General features: G+C 43.4%; 1 protein-coding gene across 3 annotated transcripts in view; it reads right to left on the bottom strand.

Moving 5' to 3' along the window:
• LOC127635881 (transmembrane protein 8B-like) overlaps positions 1–23244 on the bottom strand; it is a 203253-nt gene that overhangs the window by 120158 nt on the left and 59851 nt on the right. The window contains exon 2 of one of the 3 annotated variants that reach the window (XM_052116155.1): positions 8514–8703. The exons of 1 other annotated variant lie outside the window; for it this stretch is intronic. In XM_052116155.1, the coding sequence (XP_051972115.1) occupies positions 8514–8703 (190 nt within the window). Of the gene's footprint in view, positions 1–8513; positions 8704–23244 lie in introns of those variants that run through there. One more of the 3 variants, XM_052116172.1, reaches the window with a different exon arrangement.

Here is a 23244-nt window from a genome sequence, read left to right as displayed (position 1 = left end):
GGATGAGAGTTTCGCCGCTGCATCGGAGAGCATCTTGGCAGATTCCGTGCTGCAGGAACTGCGCTTCCAGACCACGAAGGTCACGGCACATGAACTCGGACAGGCGATGGCCACCCTCGTGGCCAGGAACACCATCTGTGGCTGAATCTGGTCAAGATGCGGGACCCTGACAAGGTTAGCTTTCTCAACGCCCCCATATCCCTGATCGGTGACACCGTAGAGGGCTTTGCCCAGCAATTCTCGACGGTGAAGAAACCCTGCGGTGGAGAAACCCCAGGCAGCTCCGCCCCAGCCCGGGCTCAGCTATCAGGCCCAGCGTAGAGCTACCTGCAGGAAGCGGACGCCCCCGTCTCATGGACCACCTCCAGGACACAGAAGGTTCCTCAGTGCTCCAGAGAAGGGCATCCAAGGGAGAGAGACGTCTGCCACAGAGCTGGTATCCAGACCACTCCATTCCCCAGTGGATGGCTGGGTAGAGAATCTTGTGTTTCCTTTTCTTTGCTTGGCACATTCCCAATAGTCTGCGATACCATTGTTGTCGAAAAAGAAGCAGTTTACTCACTCCCTGGGTCACTTTGCCGGTGCCCACAACCGCGATCAGACAACGAGCACTTGCAGTCCGGCCCCTATGAACGTGGACCGTCCGCCTTCACGTGCCCAACTGTATCACACTCGTGCCTCAGGCCGGCAGGTGTAGACGAGTATAGAGGTTGTCGCTACAGAACCTCTTCCTCAGTTGTCTACCCGCCCCAGGCCAGTTATGCGGAGCAAGGTAAGTGCTTCGAGCCTCTCATCAGCACAACCACCTTGGGACGAAGCAACGCTCCCCGACGTGACATCGCCTGCTCCCCCACGCCGCGAGGCCCCACCTCCAGGTATGTCACACGTGATCGTCCCCTTAGTGCCCCTCGCATGAAGCTTGGACGCGTGCCACGGCACATACCGTGTTACCCTCACCCCTTCTTGCTGTCACATATTCAGCCCTTGGACAGACATCTGTTTTCTACAGACAGAAAGCATCGTAGTTACTATGGACACCTCCCAGTTGGGCTAGGGCGCCGAGTGCAACGGCACGCAGCTGCTGGCTCCTGGATCGGGCCCCGGCTGGATTGGCACATGAACTGCCTAGAGTTACTGGCTGTATTTCTTGCCCTGTGCAGATTTCTTCCATTGATCCAAGGCAAGCACGTGTTGATTCACTCAGACAACACAACGACACTAGCATATATAAATCGGCCTGTGCAAGTCCTGTGCAAGGTCAGGGAGGACGAGGAACAAGTCATTTTCGTGGCCCCCCACTGGCCCACTCGGACTTGGCTCTCAGATCACATGTTTCTCGTGACAACACCTCCCTGATGGGGCACCCTCTGGGGCCCAAGACTGGCCCTTGGATGGGATGCAGAAGATCAAAACAGTCTACCACCAGCTGTCGTAGACACGATCACTCAAGCCAGAGCTCCCTCTACCAGGCAGCTTTATGCCCTAAAGTGACACTTATTCGCAAATTGGTGTTCTTCCCAATCTGAAGACCCACAGAGGTGTGCAGTCGGGTCATTGCTCTCATTCCTACAGGAGAGGCTGGAGGGGCGGCTGTCCCCCTCCACCTTGAAGGTTTATGAAGCCGCCATAGTGGCTCACCACAATGCAGAAGACGGTAAGTCGTTAGGGAAACACGACCTGATCATCAGGTTTCTTAGAGGTGCCCTCCCTCAGGGATGTGGGGAACTTTATGACGCCTCTTGGGGTGTTGGGGAAGGTTACGTGTAGTCTGATGCTATTTTCGCTACATCAGCAGTCCATGTAACACATTCACTGGTGTGATGTGACACAACGTCGAGTGAGTGACAGAAAGGGAACGTCTCGGTTACTGTCGTAACCTCTGTTCCCTGATGGAGGGAACGAGACATTATGTCCCTCTCTCCACAACACTGTACTAAGCCACTGATATGGCCGGGACTCTTAGCTCCTCAGCTCAAAACCTGTCTGAACAGCCGCACGCTTCCCTCTTTTTATACCTGAATGTCCGGGCGAGGGGCATGCACAAATTCTGTTCACCAATTCTCATTGCCATTTTCTCAAAGATAAGAGGTAACCGAGGCTCTCAAGAGAGACACCTAGTGACATTACATCGACAAAATGAGGTTACGACAGTAACCAAGACGTTTACACAATGGTGAAATGTATTTAAGTACTGGAAGAATTTGTGTGTATTTGATGCCACTCAAGCCTCTCATTGAAGTAACATTTAAAACTCATGTTTTGCTTAATCATGATTCCATGTTTGTCATCCATCAATGACCAAGTTAAAGGAATAGTCCACCCAAATTGAAAAAAGTGTAATAACTGGTTATGACTTTCTTTTTTTGGAGAATCACAAACATATTTGGTTTTCTGAATCTCGTTACACATTTTTAATGCAATGGCAGTTGATAGTAACTCACTTCAAAGCTTTAAAAAAAAGCACTCAAATCTATAATAAACATAGTCCATTCGGCCTGTGTGTCAAATTCAAAATCTTCTGAAGGTTTTGCATTTTGCGAAACATGTATTACTTTCCAAATTAGGTTTCAAGAAATAACAATGAATATTTTTTCACACATTTGTTCATCTTGGAATTCTTGGTTTATGTTAATTTATACATAAAATATTGTTCATTGTTCATTCATGTTTTGAACATTCAATTGTTCAAAAATATTTTTATATTTTCATTTTAATTAACTGTGTAATGTTAATACACATGACACAACCTTATTGTAAAGAGTTACCAATCTATAATTCAACTGAACTGTACACAAGCATTTTAAAGACTTCAATTTGCCGCACTCTGTATATGCACAGAATGAATGTGCCTCCTAGAATTTCGCACTATGCTCGTGGGAGCTTTTGAAATGGGCTCTGAGCAGTTTAAGAGCATTAAATGTTCTTAATACATAATACATAACAGCATAATTTTCTGTAAAACTGCTTTTCACAATGTGTATTGTGAAAAGCTCTATACAAATAATTATTACTCGACTTTGAAGTGAGTCTCTATCACCTGCCATGGTATGTAATAGACAGACGAGAATATTCTTCTTCTTTTTTTGTGTGTGTGTTCCAGAAAGAAAGTAAGAAAGTAAGACATGAGGGCAGTACATTCATTTTTCAAAGAATTTCCATTTTTGGCTAAACTATTCCTTTAACAATGATCAATGGGGGAACTGAGGAAAACTACTGTAAAAAAAAAAGAAACCTCGAGTACTCTGAAGTCAATGTTAAACTTAAAGCTTAAAACATATTGCTATTGTTGTAAGTTTTCACAAAACTAAAATATTTAAGAGGCTTTCAAATGTGTGCAGCACAGCTTGAGGCGGTACAGCCTGAGGCAAGCTGAGGGAAATCCAAATAGCATTTCTGGAACCTGTGTAAATCTAAAAAAAGAAAAAAACAAAACTGCACTATGTATGAGTTTAATTAACATGTTGGTCAATTTCAACTGAATTTCAATTGCTGCTGCATTGATTATGTTGGGAGGACCTGAGTCACTGATGTGCTTAGGGTTATGTGGTATTGGCAAAACATTTTGGCCGATACTATGCAGAATTGCACAACCCACCACTCAACCAAACTTAATGGAACCTGTTTCAATAACTTCTATAGAACATTGATTTGACAACAAGAGTTTCTCTTTGAACATTTAATGAGTTTAGGAAACACCTTGTTTTATATTTTGCCAGGCCAAATGCTTCTACACACACTTTTCCTTTTTGATAATGTTAAATCTGATTTTTGTTCTGTTTTTCACAGTAATAGAACACGGAAGGCATGCTTCCATCTGACCGCACATTTACCTATGTACCACTTCTATTTTTTGACTGATGCATATGTGCAAACTTCAGCATAGCAAACAATTTCTGTGATCTCCTGTATGAGTTGTAATTTACGGTACAGTACTTTTTTACTCATATTCAGGTAATCAAATAAGTTTAAAAGATGCATCTATCCCACAATTTTTCTCAAGGTAAGCCATCATTTTGTCAAAAATTCTTGATAAAGGCCCCAAAGACATATTTCCTTAAGCGCTAAAACTAGAACATGGGCACACTTGCTGTAATTATGAAAGGCAATATGTCCCTGGAATGTTGGCTGACATTATGAGTTTAAAATTCGTCCTTCAAAGTTAACACTGGGATCTTGTTTATACCACGCATTCTCATATAGCTTTCCCTTGAGGCCATTAGTGAAGTTTATTCAAAATGTTATATACCACAATTGGGACATTAACAGGAGGTATGCGAGTAGTTTTTTTTAAAGAAATCTGAACATGAATCAAATAAAAGTACCAAAGGATACTTGAATGAGGTTTAAATCATCATAAGTTTCATGCTATTTCATTTTAAGGTCAGAGGAGTAGCATGAGCATACAAATAAAACAGACACAGAGTTCTATTGCACTTAATTAATATCACAAGCATACATAATGAACATCCACGATGGAGCTATTTGTCTCAAGAAACTTATGCTTGGACATTCACTCAAGGACAGTCTCTACTCTACTTAATAATGACATACATTAAAGACAGTCATGAGTTACTTTCTCACCACTTATGATGTACATTCAGTGACAGGATATAACAAGGTCACTGTTTTGATGGAAATTTAATGACAGCCAGTTTGCTGGGAATTGAGGACCTGAGTATTCATTGAATAGTATTCTGCATTTTGATTACCCAAGGGCCATGGCTAACTTCAACAACTGCTCTTGTGAAAGCACACAGTGTGCAGGCTATGAAAGTGCTCTGGGATCATTGAAGGCTGACTGAAACAACTGAGAGTTTCAGTGTGTAAAATGTACAAGAGTTGCGCTCATTGTGTTTTCACACTTAATTTCAGAATATTTTGGTTTCAGGAAGTGTGAAACTGTGGCACTGGTTTTCTCACTATTGGAACAACATTTGATGAGGGTTTAGAATGTAAAGTAATTATTTTTAAAGCTAAATTGTGCAATATCTGTGCAACTATTGTTCACCAACAGAAAAGCAAAAATAATCACTGTTTTCAAAAAGATTCTAGAAAACTCCCAGTATCTTCCATTAGTTGTACAAACAGACAGAGCTGCCCCAGACAAAAAACATTTGTTGAGTCAATGTTGCTTTGTCAGGCTAGATGGGACACTCAAATAAACAAAATACATTTTTTAATAGCACTTACAATAAGATTGTATTCGTTAACATTAGTTAACTACACTAGATAACATGAAATAACAATATACAATACTTTTACAGAATTTATTAACATTAGTTAATACCTTATGAACGAACATTAACTAACAATGAACAAAAGTATTTTCATAAATCAACATTATCCAAGAAAAATATGTCAAGTAAAAATATTGTTCATTGTTAGTTCATGATACCGAACGCATTAAATAATAGAGTTAAACTAAACTAATAATGTTAACTTAACTAACCTTATTGTAAAGCATTGTCAACCCTTAGGTGAAATCAATGTACAAATTTTACCCTTCTGTCACTCACTCGACTTTGTGACGATGTAGTGACACTAGGGGCCACTCTTGAGAGCCCCGAACACCTCCCATTCTTTGAGAAAAGACCAATGAGTATTAGCGAGTGGAATTTGCAAGCCAATCCCCCAGACATACAGGAGCTAGAATGTGATTCCATTCAGATTTATTCTTTTTTTATCCAGAGCTTCGGGTTGGAATGGAACTCTCATCTGAGTGCTCGCAGCTAGATGATTGATTCCTTGATTCAGGGCACTACACACGGCCAAGCCTCAGCAATCTCTCCCTGGTTCAGAGCATCCCTTTTCTCAGCATGAGTTTGACACGGTCTCAATGATAGCGCGTCTCACAAGCGAGTGCACAAAATCAGTTCTGAACTGCCTTAAGTCAATCAGGCGAAGGACAGCAGTTCCACTGAAACACTTTCAGAGGCTCCTGGGGCATATGGCTTCCTCAGCAGCAGTCACACCACTCGGGTTGATGCATATGAGACCACTTCAGCACTAGCTTCAGACTTGAGTCCCAAGATGGGCATGGCACCGCGGCACACTTTGTGTAGCTTTCTTGCCGCTCTGCCACCGCTTAATCAGCCCTTGGACAGACCTTGCATTTCTATGGGCAGGAGGTCCCCTACAGCAAGTGTCCAGATGTGTCGTGGTCACCACAGACGCCTCCAAACTGGGCAGGGGCGCCATGTCCAATGGGCACGCATCCGCTGGTTCCTCGCCAGGACCTCGACTGGGTCGGCACATCAACTGGCTAGAGTAGCTGGCTGTACTACTCGCCCTGCGGAGGCTCCTGCAGTTGATCCAGGGCAAGCATGTGTTGGTCCAGTCCGACAACACAGCAACAGTAGCATATATAAATCGCAACTCGTCCTCCATCTTCTCCTCTGGAGTCAGCAGCGGGCCACTCATATCCCAGGCAGTGTCAACGCCACAGCAGGCAACGCTCAGTGGAGAGTGGAGACTCCACCCCAGGTAATCCAACTGATTTGGAGTCAATTTGGCAAAGCACAGGTAGACCTGTTCACTTCCCAGGAATCCTCCCACTGCCCGCTCTGGTATTCCCTGACGGGAGCCCCCTCAGAACAGACGCCCTGGCACACAGCTGGCCCGGGGGCTGAGAAATACACATTCCTCCAGTGAGCCTTAAGTCAGGGAGGACGAGGGATCTCCCATGGTCCTCTTTGGCCTTCGGAGAGCCCCATTTGAGCTGCCAGAGTCAGTCAAGCTGAAAACCATATCCTTAAAGACGGCCCTTCTGATTGTGCTCACCTCCATCAAGAGAGTGGGGGACCTGCAAGTGTTCTCTGTCAGCAACTCTTGCCTATAGATCGGTCCGGCAGATTCTCACATGATCCTGAGACCCTGACCGGGCTATGTGCCCAATGTCCCCACAACCCCCTTCAGGGATCAGGTGGTCAACCTGCAAGCACTGCCCCTGGAGGAGGCAGACCCAACCCTGTCGTTGCTGTGTCCAGTGTGTGCTTTGCGCACATACTTGGATCACACACAGAGCTTTAGATGCTCGGAGCATCTCTTTGTCTGCTTTGGTGGACAGCGGAAAAAGAACGCTGTCTTTAAACAGATGCCATTGCATTGGCCAACCAGACCCAGGCCGTGCCTGCCCCCTTGCTGGTTCAAGCACACATTAAAAAGGAGTGTGGCATCCTCATGGGCACTGGCCAATGGCACCTCTCTAGCAGACATCTGCAGAGCAGCGGGGTGGGTGGGCAACACCCAATACCTTCGCAAGATTTTACAATCTCCAGGTTGAGCTGGTTTCGTCCAATGTTCTTTCAGGTACAAACAGGTAGAGTTCGGTAATATGGAACAGCTGGCCGGGTGTACCGCTTGCGTATAGCACATTTCCCCTCCCCTGAGGCAAAAACGGATGGCACGGCCTCCCATGCTAGTTACATCGCTTCCCTCTATCATGGATGTGGGGAACTACATAATTTATTTTGGGGCATTGAGGGAGGTTATGTGCAGTCTGATGTACCTGTTATTATGCACGCAGCAGACTGCTTGCACATGTTGTGGTGTTTTTCTATAGGGACCCCTAGTGTCACTACATCGACACAACGTCGAGTGAGTGACAGAAGGGGAATGTCTTGGTTACTGCTCTAACATCTGTTCCCTGATGGAGGGAACGAGACGTTGTGTCCCTCTTGCCACAACACTGTACTAGCCGTTGAAATGGCGGTACCTTGTCTCGGCTCCTCAGCACAAAACCTGAATGGATTCGCATTCCATCTCCTTTTATACACGTATGTCCGGGGGAGTGGCATACAAATTTCACTCGCCAATTCCCATTGGACTTTTCTCAAAGAATTGGAGGTGTTTGGGGCTCCATCAGGGAACGGAGGTTACGACAGTAACCAAGATGGTTTATTTACAGTTGAATTTAAATGTTAAGCTAGAATAAGAGAAAGAATACACATCAGCTTTAACCCATACTCTTTCATCAAAAAATAAGTTTGCTTTTTGTAATCTTGAGCTAATAACCAAAAGAGTCAATTACTTGAATGCTTTTTTATGACTAATAAAACTAAAATGCCTTCCTAATTTTAGTGGACATTCAGAATGAATTAAATCTCTTCAAACATTTCTACAGAATGTGACCCTGTGACAATTAGTTAAAATGTCAGATTTGGGTTTTAAATCTTAACTGTATCACTTGGTTTTTAATGCTTATGAATCTCCAGTGTGCCATTATGCTGTGATTCTGGCAGCACCACACTTGATAAATGCCTTTTTATAGAACAAGCATAAATGATCAGCTTCTGGGAAATTATCATTGGACTTGACTTAAAACGTATTTTGTCAGGGCAGAGAGTAAGTGTTCTTTCGTGACAGCATCTGAAAGGTCATTATAGTCACGCATTTGACATTTAGCTTTTACATAGCCCTTCCTCTCATATTAAATGCAGATTGGACATATCTGACCTCATCATGCTATTGTCCTTGCCTTCAGTGAATATAACCTGGAAGTTTAGCCAACTCACACTGTCACGTTGCGGTCTGGGCAGCTGTCTCCAAAGGTGCCCCCTTGCTCCTTGAAGGTGATGAGGTTCCAGACAGCCACCACGGTGTCTTCAGGCACGTTGAAGTGGAACAGCTCGACGCTGGCAAAAGAGCGGTAGGCATTGAGCTTGCGAGGCGTCCGGGTGAAATAATCAGTTACAAACAGGCAATCTATGAAATGGAAGAAGGAGATTTATTTAGATAAAATATAGCTTATATTTTTATCACTATGCGGACAAGGTTGGTTTTCTAGATGTTTCTATAAAGGATGTGAGTAATTTTTTTGTAATTACTAAAATTAAAATTAAAGTCTTTTGGATGGGATGCCAGCAGTACTTGAGCCACCAAGTATTTTATTTGATAAATAAAGTTAGAAAAAGGTGTAAATCCATAATGACGGCACACCAGGCAGCACAATGGGAAATTCATCTTTATTGATGGTATTCAACAAAGCTCAAAATAGGGGGCTGCCATGTTACTATTCACTTAATCTCAGTAACCACCCTGTAAATAGACACTTTCAATCGTGGATTAAATTAATCAAGGCTGACTGTGAAAAGTACATTTCTACAAGGGCATTGGTAACTAAAAAGCTATTGTGTTTGAAAGATGCTGCATCCATGCCTCTAGGTGTCAGAATAAGTCCAAGATCAAAATAAAATAAAATAACTGAGTACACCTTTAAAACAAAAGCTTGTCAATAACTGTCGCAGAGGACACTCTCCTTAGCCACATTTATTTATTTATTTTTGAAAAATGTAAAAAAAGAAGTTTTTTTTCTTTATCTTGATACACTTTGTGGCCAAAAAAGCAAATTTTCCTTAACGTGTGCCTGTAGACACATTGCATCCTACCACAATGAAAGACACCCTTCCTGCTTAGGATCAGATTTTTAGAGAACAACTGAGCTTGTCAAAAAACAGTGGGTAATTTGTTCCACAAATTTTATAGAGGCAATGTGAGGGAAAAAACACATGTGTTCGATTCTAGCAGGATTTAAATAAAATTACAACTGAACCATGAATTTCCCTAACCTTCTCAGGGAAAACAAGTCCTGCTGAATAGGGCTATCAGTAATTGGCTGGAAAAGGGCTAAAGTGGGCTGGAAGAAAAGTTGAGGAATTTTGGTTGACCTTCCCTCCGACAGCTTTACTAGTGATTAACTCACTTGCTCTTGGTTGTGCGTGCCTTGGCTCCAATTCAAAAACCCAGACTCTGCATGCAAAATTTATTCCATTGCCGTCCTTCAATGCAAGGCCAGAGAGGAAGCACCAAAATGACATTTGCAATCTGCCTTAATGAGCCATAACTTCTTATGGCTCCATCATCAATGAGCCTAATGGCTCCAAAATACCCGTGATTAGTAGATGGAAACATTCATACCCTACCACCTAGTTACTTCTATGATATTCATGTATTGCCTGTGTGTTCAATGCACAGGTGCAATTTATTGCAATTTGCTTCCCCTAGGTGAATGCAGCTGGTACTAATAAACATCTCCAGTTATGGAGACTGCCAATCCATCATAGCAATAGTCTATAGCTGCCATAATATAAGGGTAGTCTAGAGCCAAACAAGTAGACATTTCTATACAGTATGTTTATATTAAACAGTGCATTCAGAAAGTATTCAGACCCCTTCATTTTTCTTCACATTTTGTTGTTAAGATGCTTTAAAAAAATTCAACATCAATCTACAATCCATACCTCATAATGACAAAACAAAAAAAGACTTTTTATATCTTTGCAAAAACTGAAAGAAAAAACTGAAATACATTCACAGATGTCCCTAAGCCACTCTTGTTTTGTCTTGGCTGTGTGCTTAGGGTCATTGTCCTGTTGGAAGGTGAACCTTCAGCCCAGTCTGAGTTCCTGAGCGCTCTGGACCAGGTTTTCACTAAGGATATCTCTGTATTTTGCTGCGTTCAGCATTCCTTCAACCCTGACCCATCCCCTAGTCCCTGCTGCTGAAAAATACCACCACAGCATGATGCTACCACCACCATACTTCACCACTGGAATGGTATTGTGCAGGTGATGAGCAGTGCCTGGTTTCCTCCAGACATGACACTTGGAATTGAAGCCAAAAAGTTCAATCTTCATTTCATCAGAGCAGAGAATCTTGTTCTCACAGTCTGAGAGTCCTTAAGGTGTTTATTTGCTAATTCCAAGTGGCTTTCATGTGTCTTGCACTGAGGACTGTCTCTGAGCTCTGCAGGCAGTTCCTTTGACCTCGTAGCTTGGTTTTTGCTCTGATATGGATTTTTCATCTGTGAGACCTTATGTAGACACGTGTGTGCCTTCCAAATCATGTCCAATCAATTGAATTTGCCATAGGTGTACTCCAATCAAAGTGTAGAATCATCTCTAAGATGATCCAAAGAAATATGATGCACCTAAGCTAAGTTAATTTCAATTGTCATAGCAAAGGATCTGAATACTTATGTCAATGTGATATTTCAGTTTATTATTTTTAATACACTTGCAAAGTTATCACAAATCTGTTTATTTGTTTTTTGTCATTGTGGGGTATGGAGTGTTAAAAAAATATAATCTAAAGCATTTTAGGGTAAGGCTGCAACATAACGAAATGGTGGAAAAATGAAGGTGTCCTTCATTTTGTCCTGCATACTTTATGAAAGCACTGAATATTATAATTTTAAATATAATGCAGGGCTATAAGGTCTTGTGGCCCATCAACTTTGAAAACATTTTTTTATACTGTATATACTTAAATATGTGGGCCCAGCATCTTAAACAAAGCCCACTCAATAGGGCAACTTGAATATGAGGGCCCCCATCCCTCTTATAGGACCAATTTGCCTTCCTGTTTCTAATAAAAAACATTTGAGCCACTCTTTAACCCTATAATTCTACATGTATCATATTTGATACATGAATTTCTAAAGCCTCTACATCATCTACATGATCGAAACTTTGCTGAAAAACGGTTGTATGCAGTGCACTAGATGTCTACTGCCTCCTGGTGAAAGTTTCCATGCTCTTCTGGAAGTAAAAGACCTTGTAAAATAATATCCAAAACAGCTACCTTCATATTTTGATGCACTTTTCTTATGTGAAATCTTTGCTGATTTTGATAAAGTAAAATTAACAATAATGTTTATATCATTACTGATATATCAAGATTAATATTTATTGAATTGAAGCAACATGTGCTTTTTTTATTATTATTTTATAGAAAAATTGGTTAAAATCGGTTTAACAAATATAAGTTTTGGACTACTATTTAATAGGTTGGTTCACCAATCCCATGTACAGATGCTGTAAGAGCCTATTTGTTAAATTATACAATATTTAAAGCGTTTGATGAAGTTAAATTATTTCATAATGTATTATTGTCCCTTTAAATATATGCAAGTTTACACATTTACTAGACATTTTGTTACATAATTTGTAGTATTTACAAGTATTTACATTGAGTTAACAGTATATATAACAAATGTTAAAATTGTACTGTCTCTTTAAGAACAGTGGCTGTTCAGCTAGCTTGTTTTGGTTAGGGGTTGTGTCCCTGTGTTCCTGAAAGAAAATTGGCCCTGGGCCTTTGGTAGTAATAATTTTCTCTTGACTAAAATTGTATGTCTATGAATGCATACAATAACACAGTAAACAAAAAACATTAAATGAGCATTTAATAATGATGGCGATAAAATATACTTTATTAAGCATGAAAATAATATGCTTAAAAATGCAATATAACAGTTAACAGTCGATTTCAGAAGTCATAAATATTAGTAAATATGTCACAGTAACTTCCATTGACAACATAAATACATCGCAATTGGTTTACAGAGGAGTATTGATTGATTCATAAAGCATGACAAGCAATATTACCCCCGGAGTATGCAGATCTCCATGAGGTCTTCAGTAAGGACAGAGCCGCCTCACTGCCCCCTCACAGACCTTATGATTGTGCTATCGAGCTGCTTCCCATTACCTGTCCACCTCGTGGAGGACTCTATTCCCTCTCAGATCCTGAGAGATTAGCCATGGACAAGTACCTCAAGGAGTCTTTGGACAGTGGATTCATCCGCCCTTCCACCTCACCTGCTGGAGCCGGGTTTTTCTTTGTTGCAAAGAAGGATGGTAGCCTTCGACCCTGCATTGACTACCGAGGCCTTAACTGGATCACCATAAAGAACTGGTACCCGCTCCCCCACATGTCCACGGCTTTCGAGATCCTGCAGGGTGCCACCATCTTTACTAAACTGGACCTCTGGAATGCTTACCACCTGGTTATAATCTGTGAGGAAGATGAGTGGAAGACATCTTTCAACACCCCGACTGGCCACTATGAATACCAGGTGATGCCTTTCGGCCTGGTGAATGCCCCAGCCGTCTTCCAGGACTTTATCAATGATGCCCTCAGAGATATGCTTTAAAGATTCGTGTTTGTCTATCTGGACGACATCCTCATCTTTTCCCACAACTCCCAAGAACACGTTCTGCATGTTCAACAGGTTCTTGAGCAGTTACTTAAGCATAGACTCTTTTGAAGTTGGAAAAGTGTGAGTTTCACGTCCCAGCAATCTCATTCCTCGGCTTCTGCGTGTCCAAGGGCTGCCTCCAGATGGATCCTGGCAAGATTAGGGCAGTTCTGGATTGGCCCCGTCCAACTTCTGTCAAGCAGGTACAGCGCTTTCTTGGCTTCTCCAACTTTTATAGAAGATTCATCAGAGACTTCCGTTCTATTGCAGAGCCTCTTTCATCTCTCACCAAGAGATCTACTGGACAGTTTGAATGGACCAGCAGAGCAGACCAAGCCTTCAACAGGTTAAAGCAACTTTTCACATCTGCCCCATCCTTACCCTCCCTGACCCAGATTTACCCTTTGTTTTGGAGGTGGATGCCTCGGACGTGGGAGTAGGAGCTGTCTTGTCTCAGAAGGGTAAGAGGGATAACAAGCTTCACCCGTGTGCATTCTTCTCACATCGACTTACCCCAACACAGAGGAACTACGATATTGGGAACAGGGAACTGCTGGCTAAGAGACTGAACTCCCAACAAGCCCGTTGGTCACTCTTTTTTAACCGGTTCAATTTCACTCTCTCCTGTCGCCCAGGTTCCAAGAATGTCAAGCCTGATGCTCTCTCGAGACAGTTTGAAGGGAGTCCTGTCCAGAACCCATTCTTCCCACCTCCAGGGTGGTGGCTCCCATCCAGTGGGATATCGAGACGGCTGTCAAGAGAGCTCAATTACAGCAACCAGGACCAGGTAATGGCCCTCCTGGGCGCCTCTTTTCCCTAACCATCGCCGTTCTGAGGTTTTGCAGTGGGCTCATGCCGCCCTTCCTTCTGGACACCCGGGAACTACCAGGACCTGCAAGCTTGTCCAGAGGAAGATCTGGTGGCCCAAACTGCAGAGCGACGTCCGGGCCTTCATCACTGCTTGCCCCATCTGTGCCCAGAACAAGGAACCCAGGACCCACCCTCAAGGCCTGCTGCACCCACTCCCCATCCTGATATGCCCTTGATCCCACATTTCTTTGGACACAGGCTTACCTCAGTCCCAAGATAATACAGTAATTCTGGTTGTGGTGGATAGATTCTCAAAGACTTGTAGCCTCTTACCTTTGCCCAAGCTCCCCACAGCAAACCAAACAGCAGAACTGCTATTGAGGCATGTGTTCAGGATCCACGGGTTCCCGCAGGATATGGTTTCCGACCGAGGCCCACAGTTCACATTGCAGTTCTAGAAGGCATTTGGTCAGCTCATCGGGTCTTCCATCAGCCTGTCTTCTGGCTTCCACCCCCAGTCCAATGGCCAGACAGAAAGAGTCAACCAGGACATTGAAAGGACTCTAAGATGCCTGGTCTCCAACAACCACTCCACTTGGAGTCCTCGTTTAATCTGGGTTCACTCATAACACCCTCTTCCATTCTTCCATTGGCATGTCCCCCTTTGAATATCTGTTTGGTTCCCCCCCTCTGTTTCCCGGACAGGAGCCAGAGGTTGAAGTTCCTGCTGCCACACAACTGGTCCACCGGTGCCAAAGTTTCTGGCAGAGAGCATGTGCGGCGTTACTGAGAGCCTCCCGGCAACAACAGAGGCAGACTAACAGACGCCGGAGGGTGGGACCCACGCTTCACCCAGGGCAAAGTGTATGGCTATCAACCTGAGATCCTCCTCTGCGGGTGGAGTCCCAAAAGCTAGCTCCACGTTATGTTGGTCCATTTAAGATCCTCAAGAAAATCAACCCAGTCTCCTATCATCTCCATCTGCCCAGGTCCATGAAGGTTCACCCCACTTTTCATGTTTCAAGGTTAAAACCTGTTGTTTGCTCCACTCTGTCTCCAATTAGGAAACCCGCCCCAGCACCTCGTATCATTGAGGGCCAACCAGTGTACACCATCCATAGACTGCTGGATTCTCGCCAGGTCCAGAGGAAGACCCAATATCTGGTGGACTGGGAAGGTTATGGCCCGGAGGAGCGGACCTGTGACCCCGCTCAAGATAACCTCGATCCGTCTCTCATCGTGGAGTTTCACCGGTCCCGAGGGAATTTATTGAAGAACGACAGGAGCCGTTCCTAGGGGAGGGACTCCTGTAAGGATCTCCTCTTTGGGATGCTGTTCTCCTCCAGACCAGCAGAGGGTGTTTGCCCTGGTCCTCCCGTGCAATGCTCCTCTCCACTCCTGCAGATGGCACCAACACCCCTCTTCAACCATCTGCTCATCAACCCTCATTCCCTTCACCTGTGTTTTGCCCTATGTAAGTCTGTTTATTTGTCCCTTTTGTTCCATGTTCCTCCTGTTTCCAGATCTCTAGTTTAGTCTCATCCTTGTAGTACCTTTTTGACCCTTGTGTCTCTTTTGTTTCTCAGTTTTGGCGAAGCTTGGCTCTCCCAGTTTATTTAGTACTTTTGGCCCTTGTATATATATATACACGGGACACCTGGAAAGGCATGATTGGGAGGAACAGCCTCCCCGATCTGAAGCTATTTGTTATTGGCTAGTCATGGATTATCTATAACAAACACCATGTTCGAACATAAGTATGCTCATAAGTGTACGTGGTACCAGAGCACCCTAGGCCTAAGGTCGATGATCGATTTTGTAATCGTGTCGTCAGATCTGAGGCCATATGTTTTGGACACTCGGGTGAAGAGAGGGGCAGAGCTGTCAACCGATCACCATCTGGTGGTGAGTTGGGTCAGGGGGTGGGGAAAGACTCTGGACAGACCTGGGAAGCCCAAGCGAGTAGTGTGGGTGAACTGGGAACGTTTGGAGGAGGTCACTGTCCGTGAGATCTTCAACTCACACCTCCGACGGAGCTTTTCAGGCATCCCTGCGGAGGTTGAGGACATTGAACCGGAGTGGGCAATGTTCAAAGCTTCCATTTCTGAAACCGCGGTGGAGAGCTGCGGCCTCAAGGTTTTAGGTGCCGCAAGGGGTGGTAACCCTCGAACAACGTGGTGGACACTGGTGGTTAGGGAAGCTGTCTGACTGAAGAAAGAGGCCTTCCAGGATCAGTTGCAAGGTACCGACAGGCCCGAAGGGCTGCAGCCTCGGCTGTGAGGGAGGCAAAGCAGTGGGTGTGGGAAAAGTTCGGAGAAGCCATAGAGAAGGACTTTTGGTCCGCACCAAAGTGCTTCTGGAAAACCGTCCGCCACCTTAGGAGGGGGAAACGGGGAACCATCCAAGCTGTATACAGCAAAGATGGGACACTGTTGACCTCATCCGAGGAGGTTATTGGGCGGTGGAAGGAACACTTTGAAGAAATCCTAAATCCCAACACACCCTCTATGCTAGAGGCAGAGCCGGAGGCTGATGGGGGATCAGATTCTATTTCCCTGGGGGAGGTCACTGAGGTAGTCAAACAACTCTGCAGTGGCAAAGCCCCGGGGATTGATGAGATCCGACCAGAAATGCTGAAATCTTTGGATGTGGAGGGGGTGTCATGGTGGTGGTTCCCCTCTTCAAAAAGGGGGATCAGAGAGTGTGTGCCAACTACAAGGGTATCACACTTCTCAGCCTCCCTGGTAAAGTTTACTCCAAGGTGCTGGAGAGGAGGGTTCGGCTGATTGTCGAACCTCGGATTGAAGAGGAACAATGCGGGTTCCACCCTGGCCGTGGAACGACGGACCAGATCTTTACTCTCGCAAGGATCCTGGAGGGGGCCTGGGAGTATGCCCATCCAGTCTACATGTGTTTTGTGGATCTGGAGAAGGCGTATGACCGGGTCCCCGGGAGAGACTGTGGGAGGTGCTGCGGGAGTACGGGGTGGGGGGGTCCCTTCTTAGGGCGATCCAATCCCTGTACATCCAAAGCGAGAGCTGTGTCCGGGTCCTCAGTATGAAGTCGAGTTCATTCCTTGTGGGGGTTGGTCTCCGCCAAGGCTGCGCTTTGTCACCAATCCTGTTTGTGATATTCATGGACAGGATATCGAGGCGTAGTCGGGGTGGGGAAGGTGTGCGGTTCGGTGGACTGGGGATCTCATTGCTTTTTGCAGATGATGTTGTCTTCATGTCATCATCGGTCCGTGACCTTCAGCTCTCACTGGATCGCTTGGCAGTCGAGTGTGAAGCGACTGGGATGAGGAATAGCACCTCTAAATCTGAGGCCATGGTTCTCAGCAGGAAACCGATGGAGTGCGTACTCCAGGTAGGGAAGGAGGTATTTCCCCATGTGAAGGAGTTCAAGTACCTCGGGGTCTTGTTCACAAGTGACGGGACAATGGAGCGGGATGTTGGCTGGAGAATCGAGGCAACAGGGTGGCGGTATTGCACTCGCTCAATCGCATCGTTGTCATGAAAAGAGAGCTGAGCTGGAAGGCAAAGCTCTCGATCTACCAGTCAATTTTTGTTCCTACCCTCACTTATGGTCATGAAGGCTGGGTCATAACCAAAAGAACTAGGTCGCGAGTACAAGCGGCCGAAATGGGCTTCCTCAGAAGGGTGGCAGGCTTCTCCCTTAGAGATAGGACGAGGAGCTCAGTCATCCGTGAGGATGGATGTATATATATATAATTTTTTTATATTTTAAGATAACTATGTATAATTATTTCATCATTATATATTGAATTATTGTTATATGAGGGGCTTTCTCAGCAAATATTTGTATATTCGATTAATCACGATTAATTAATCGGGACACCATGTAATTAATTAGATTTTTAACCAAAACATTTTACATAGTGCAGCTTTAAACTGTATAGTTCATTGTATGGACTGAACTAATCTAGTTGCAGTGATGTAATTAGAAGTGTGACAAAGTGAAGAGGCACCCATACATTATCGTCCTGAGAGAGCATGCTGTTTAAAAGCAACAGCTTAATAAGAAAACACAACTGGGCTCCTCTGTTGACAAGTTTCTTAAAAAGTCTGGATGATAACGTGTCTACTGAGGAGTTTCAGATTTTCACACAAGTTTCCAATTTGGAAATCCAACATCAAGTGATTTTCCATTGTATTAAAACAGAACGATGGAAATTCAGACTTTCTACTTGAATGGAATGCAGCATAATCTAAACATTGCGGGCAATGCATTGTTTAGCCTACAGAGTCAGACTGAATCTTAGCAGCCCAAACCTCCTTGACTGCGGAGGACGACAAGATCTAAAATCTCAAGTATCACAGATCCAAAGCTTGAAAGCAGCACTACACTGCAAAAATATTTGGAGTTTGAATGTTTGTGTGTGAGATATAAAAAAAAAGATAGAGAAGTGTATAGAGTTAGCAATATGTATGAGTGACAAATGTTACCACCTGTAAGTCAGTTTTAGCCGCGTTTAATCTCTTTCCCGTCGACCCCTTTGCTTCTGTTATTAACAGACATAACAAATCAAGTGCCTTAACACTTTTATTAAGCTGATGGACTCTCAGAGGTATGACGCCAGTATGGCCTCTTCATCTGTTAGCTCAGACAGCCAAAGCACATCCCACTGATTGGCTTTATGCGCAATCACTTACAGTGTGAATAAAATTACTGAGTGAAATATAGTAGATGGACCCACACCATTTGGTACAGTATGAACTGCAGCAATGTCTAGGACTGAAATTGATAATTCCGACTTTGATTGGATGAGCCGATTTCGAAGTTGTTGTAAAATATACCCACACCTGTGAACCATACCAGATTCATGTCTAGATCTGCTACAGGGGGATTATTCCATAAGGGAACGGAGGTTACAACAGTAATCATGATGTTCCCCTTCTATCACTCACTCGATGTTGTGTCGATTGTAGTGACACATAAGGTGTCCCATTTAAAAATGGCATGCACTAAACCATGTTATGTGAACTGACACAGATGCAAGCGAGCTACTGAGTGCTAGAAGCGACTGTGAAAAAAAGTGTCATATACAGTTCTTAGGTTCCCAGCAGCCCTGAGGGGGGGAACAACCGAAATGACAACCAATGGGAGCAAGCCGACCAGCCACAGCCTTTTCTCTCTATATGTTTCTCGTCATAGAGCATAAAGCTATACACTATAAAGATACGTTATATCTTAACGCTATAAAAAGCATCGGGGAAGGTGTTCTTTTCCATTCCTATTTTTTCAGGGGACAAGACTCTGCGGAGACCACATCCTGCCCAGGCTGGGAGGAGGTAATATGTGAAACATTATGGGGTTATCTTTACATGCATGGTCAGCAGGGTATGGTTCATTTAGAAGTGGCACACTCATTGGACACAGACTCTTGCATCAGTGCTATCCGTCGATTCATATGCCGAAGAGGACCCGTAGCACATTTTCGCTCAGACAATGGCACAAATTTCACAGGAGCAGAGAAGGAGCTAAAAGGAGCAATTGCAGAGTTAAACAACCGATCAATTAAGAAAACTTTAATACATGACAACATCAAGTGGACGTTCAACCCACCTACAGCTTCACATCATGGCGGTGCTTGGGAAAGCATGATCAGACTGGTCAGAAAGGTCTTAGTATCTGTTTTGCATCTACAGGCTTTAACTGATGAAACCTTAGTCACAGTCTTATGCGAAGCGGAAGCAATCTTGAATGACCGACCAATTACGAGACTTTCTATGGATTCTAATGATTTAGAACCACTGACACCTAACCATCTTCTTACTTTGAAAAGGAAACCAGTTTTGCCTCCAGGTCTGTTTGATCAAAGGGACAGTATCTTTCTGATTTATTCTGGAAAAGGTGGACAAAAGAGTATCTTGTTACTCTACAGCAGGGGTCCCCAAACTTTTTTCTATGAGGGCCACATCATTTTTCCTTTCTATAATGGAGGGCTGTAGTCTAACAGAAAATGGCATGGGCCGGAGTGATTTATTGTGGAGATTTTATTATGATTTTAAATGGATTTACAGTATTATGCCTCCTAATGCTAGATTAATTTATTATTTATGCACCATACATATCAAGTGATATATAGCCAATTAAAAGAGCATTATTACTATCGTAATGACATTTTTTCATATTCATTGCTATTGAAATCAAATTATTTACTTACTCATGCGTATTAGGCTAATCAGTGTGAACTATGGGCTTGTTTCTGGCTGGTGAGAAGTCTAATGTCAGGTTCCATTCCTGTCACAGCCAGTCTCAAAGACTCAAAGACTGATGCAAATGTTCATCAGTGAGTCTTGATCTCATCTGATTTTTCATCAGTTTCATGCGTGAAAAGGTTTGCTCACAGATATACGTGCTGCCAAAAAGTGTGGACATCTTCATTGCATTCCTTCTGATGTTTGGGTAGGTCTCGTTAGGGAGGGCAGTATAGAATTCAATGAGACTGTTGGGCTTAAACGCGTCTTTCAGAACATCACAGTTCTGTAACTCAGCCAACTCAAACTGATAAGAAGGCAGGGCTTCGTCAATGTCAGAAGCAAAAGGGTTCTGAAAAAGGTGGATTTCTTTAGCGTGGACATGTATCTCACGGAATCGCACATCAAACTCCGCCTTCAGCATTTCCAGCGCTTCCACTGACTTTTCAGCTGGGAATGGGACCACTGGTTTCTCAGCTGAGAGGCTTTGGGTAACAGGGAGATGGGTGAAGTCTTGCTTTTGCACTTGTCCCACAAGCAGTGCTAGTTTCACCTCAAACGCTTTTATGTGGGAATACATGTCACATATTAGTTTCCCCTTGCCTTGAAGCTGCACGTTGAGGCCATTCAACATTTCTGTCACATCTGTTAAAAAGGCGAGGTCCATTTCCATTTTGTGTTGATCAGTTCTGGGACAGTTTTGCCCTTTGTCAGAAGAAAAACATTGATTTCGGGTAGCAGCTCGTAAAAACGCCTCAAAACTCTGCCCCGGCTTAACCATCGGACTTCTGTGTGGTAAAGCACATCTCCGTGAGAAGACTCTAGCTCAGACAGAAAGACTTGGAACTGCCTGTGTTTAAGTCCGTTTGCTCTGATTGAAGTATATACATGACACCACCACTATCATAATCGATTCCCACTTCAGAACTTTGCAGCACAGTGCTTGCTGGTGAATTAGGCAGTGTACTTGTAAAGGGGGCATGAGACCTCTTTCCTCCATTTCTCTATTCATGCGTCCTATCAGTCCCCTTGACGCGCCAACCATACTAGGAGCTCCGTCAGTCGTGATGCTGGCCAGCTTAGACCAGTCTAGATCCAACTCTTCTATCGTTTGGCACACTTTACCAAAAATATCCTCCCCTGTCATAGTACCTTTGAGACTTTTTAGGGCTGCCAGCTCCTCGGACACTTCAAAGTTTGAGCTAACTCCGCGAAGAAAAATGAGCAGCTGTGCCGTGTCCTGCACGTCATTACTTTCATCCAGCTCTAATGCAAAAAAATCTAATTCTTTAACTTTTTCGTTCAGCTGGGCATATACATTATAACCCATTTCTTCAATTCGTCTGGTGATTGTACTTGCGGACAGACTCACCGCATTTAAGTTGTCTTTCTTATCGGGGCACACCTCCTCCGCAACAGCATTCATACATTTCTTTACAAACTCACCATCACTGAATGGCCTACCGCAGGTTGCAATCAGTTTAGCTACCTGAAAGCTAGCTCGAATGGATGACTGGTTCAACTGGGTTTGCCGTACAAACGTATTTTGCTGAGCAGATAGTCCACTTTTTAGCTTCGACACTTTGTCTGCTCTCATTTGGCCTTGTAAACTCGCATACTTGTCTCTGTGGTGGGTTTCATGAATCAGCATTTGAATCAGCATTTCTATTGCACTTGAGAGCCTACTGATATGCCCCAGCCAGACCAATTACCCCTCTTGTCAGTCAGGAGCAGAGGCAATATCGTGTTGTTTGGCCATTACCTGTGTTAATGTGATTTATGCAAGTCTCACATGTCAAAATAATGTGTATGTCCTCTTGTCTTATCTGGAAAGCAAGCCAAGGAAAAGTTATCCTTCTGTTTTAAAGGCAGTAAGTCACTAGGGTTTGTAAAAGTGTGCAATAGAAGCAGAATATTTCTATTTTAACATGGTAAATTGGCTCTGCTTTCAGCGCTGAATCATTTATCTTGACATTGCTGTAGCTACTGTATTAATTTGGAGCGTGTTTGATGATACACATCCTGCCAAAAAACTGTGGAATATTTCTAGTTGTAGAGTTCACGTCCAAGCTTTATATTACTCATATCACTTGCTTGAAAAAGTCAAGTCAGATTCTCCTGTGCATATAAGGCTCATTTCTTTTCATCCTGTGTTAATCCAAACCAGCAATTATAAATATTACATAAGGGAAACACTTACACATGTTTGAAGCAGATAATATTTTAGGTTCTGCAGGTGTTTTTGTATTTTCCAAACACTGTAATTTAATCTTTGTCCTATCTACATAAAAGTAGCTAGTAGCAAGTACTGTTCTACATTTATTTAATTAGTTTAATTGTTTTTTTATTATTATTATTATCATTTTCATACTACATTTGCATTTCATAAATTTTTCTGCATGCATTTGTATTTTGTTTGTAATACTACGAGCCAATGACTAGGGGCTATGAAGCATGTGGACGAAAATCTTTCAGAAATAATGTATTTTTTCAGGACATCTCATTCTTGCTGTTCTTACAGAGCACAACTTCTTTTTTTATCACCTGTTATTAATGACATCATAATGTTTTAATCAGTGTTTAAGTAACCATAGGGAAACTTTGAAACGCAGTCAGTAAGAAAAGAAAGGAAAGAAGCAAGAGTCCTTTGGAGAACGCTGAGACTGTTCATGTATTTCTGCCATTCCACAACCCCAAAATATGTTTCTCAATGAACCAACAGGCCAGTAATAAATCACAAACCATTTTATTACATTTCATGTCAATATCCACACAACAAAGTTTACTACCACTCAATACAGATTTCCTTCTTTCAATCTAGGCTTCAGATTGAGCAGCATTTAAATTAATACAGCTTTTTTTCCCAGTAACATTACTTCTCTAGGAGTATGGGAAATTAATAATTTATGAACGTACTTATTGTAATTTAAATTTACTTATTCATTGAACTGTATATAAGCAACATCACACTCACAATCATGCTATTTGGTCCTAAATCAGCACTGCTGTGATTACCTTCCTGCTTGCCAAATCACAGCAGTGCTGATATAGGGCCATATTGCACTCTTGCTTGTGTGATATTGCTTAATTAATGCCATATTCAGATTCATAACATTTGTCAGTCAGTCCCACCAGGATTTCACAGTTGAGTGTGAGCACTCCAAAAGAGCGGAGGCTGCCACCACTGAAAGTTTAGACAAGGCTATCGACAGTGAACGCAAAACATTCCGGTTT

This window comes from Xyrauchen texanus, chromosome 4 (genome assembly GCF_025860055.1).
Source record: "Xyrauchen texanus isolate HMW12.3.18 chromosome 4, RBS_HiC_50CHRs, whole genome shotgun sequence".
Taxonomy (NCBI): Eukaryota; Metazoa; Chordata; class Actinopteri; order Cypriniformes; family Catostomidae; genus Xyrauchen; species Xyrauchen texanus.
This window is presented reverse-complemented; position numbering and strand designations above follow the sequence as displayed.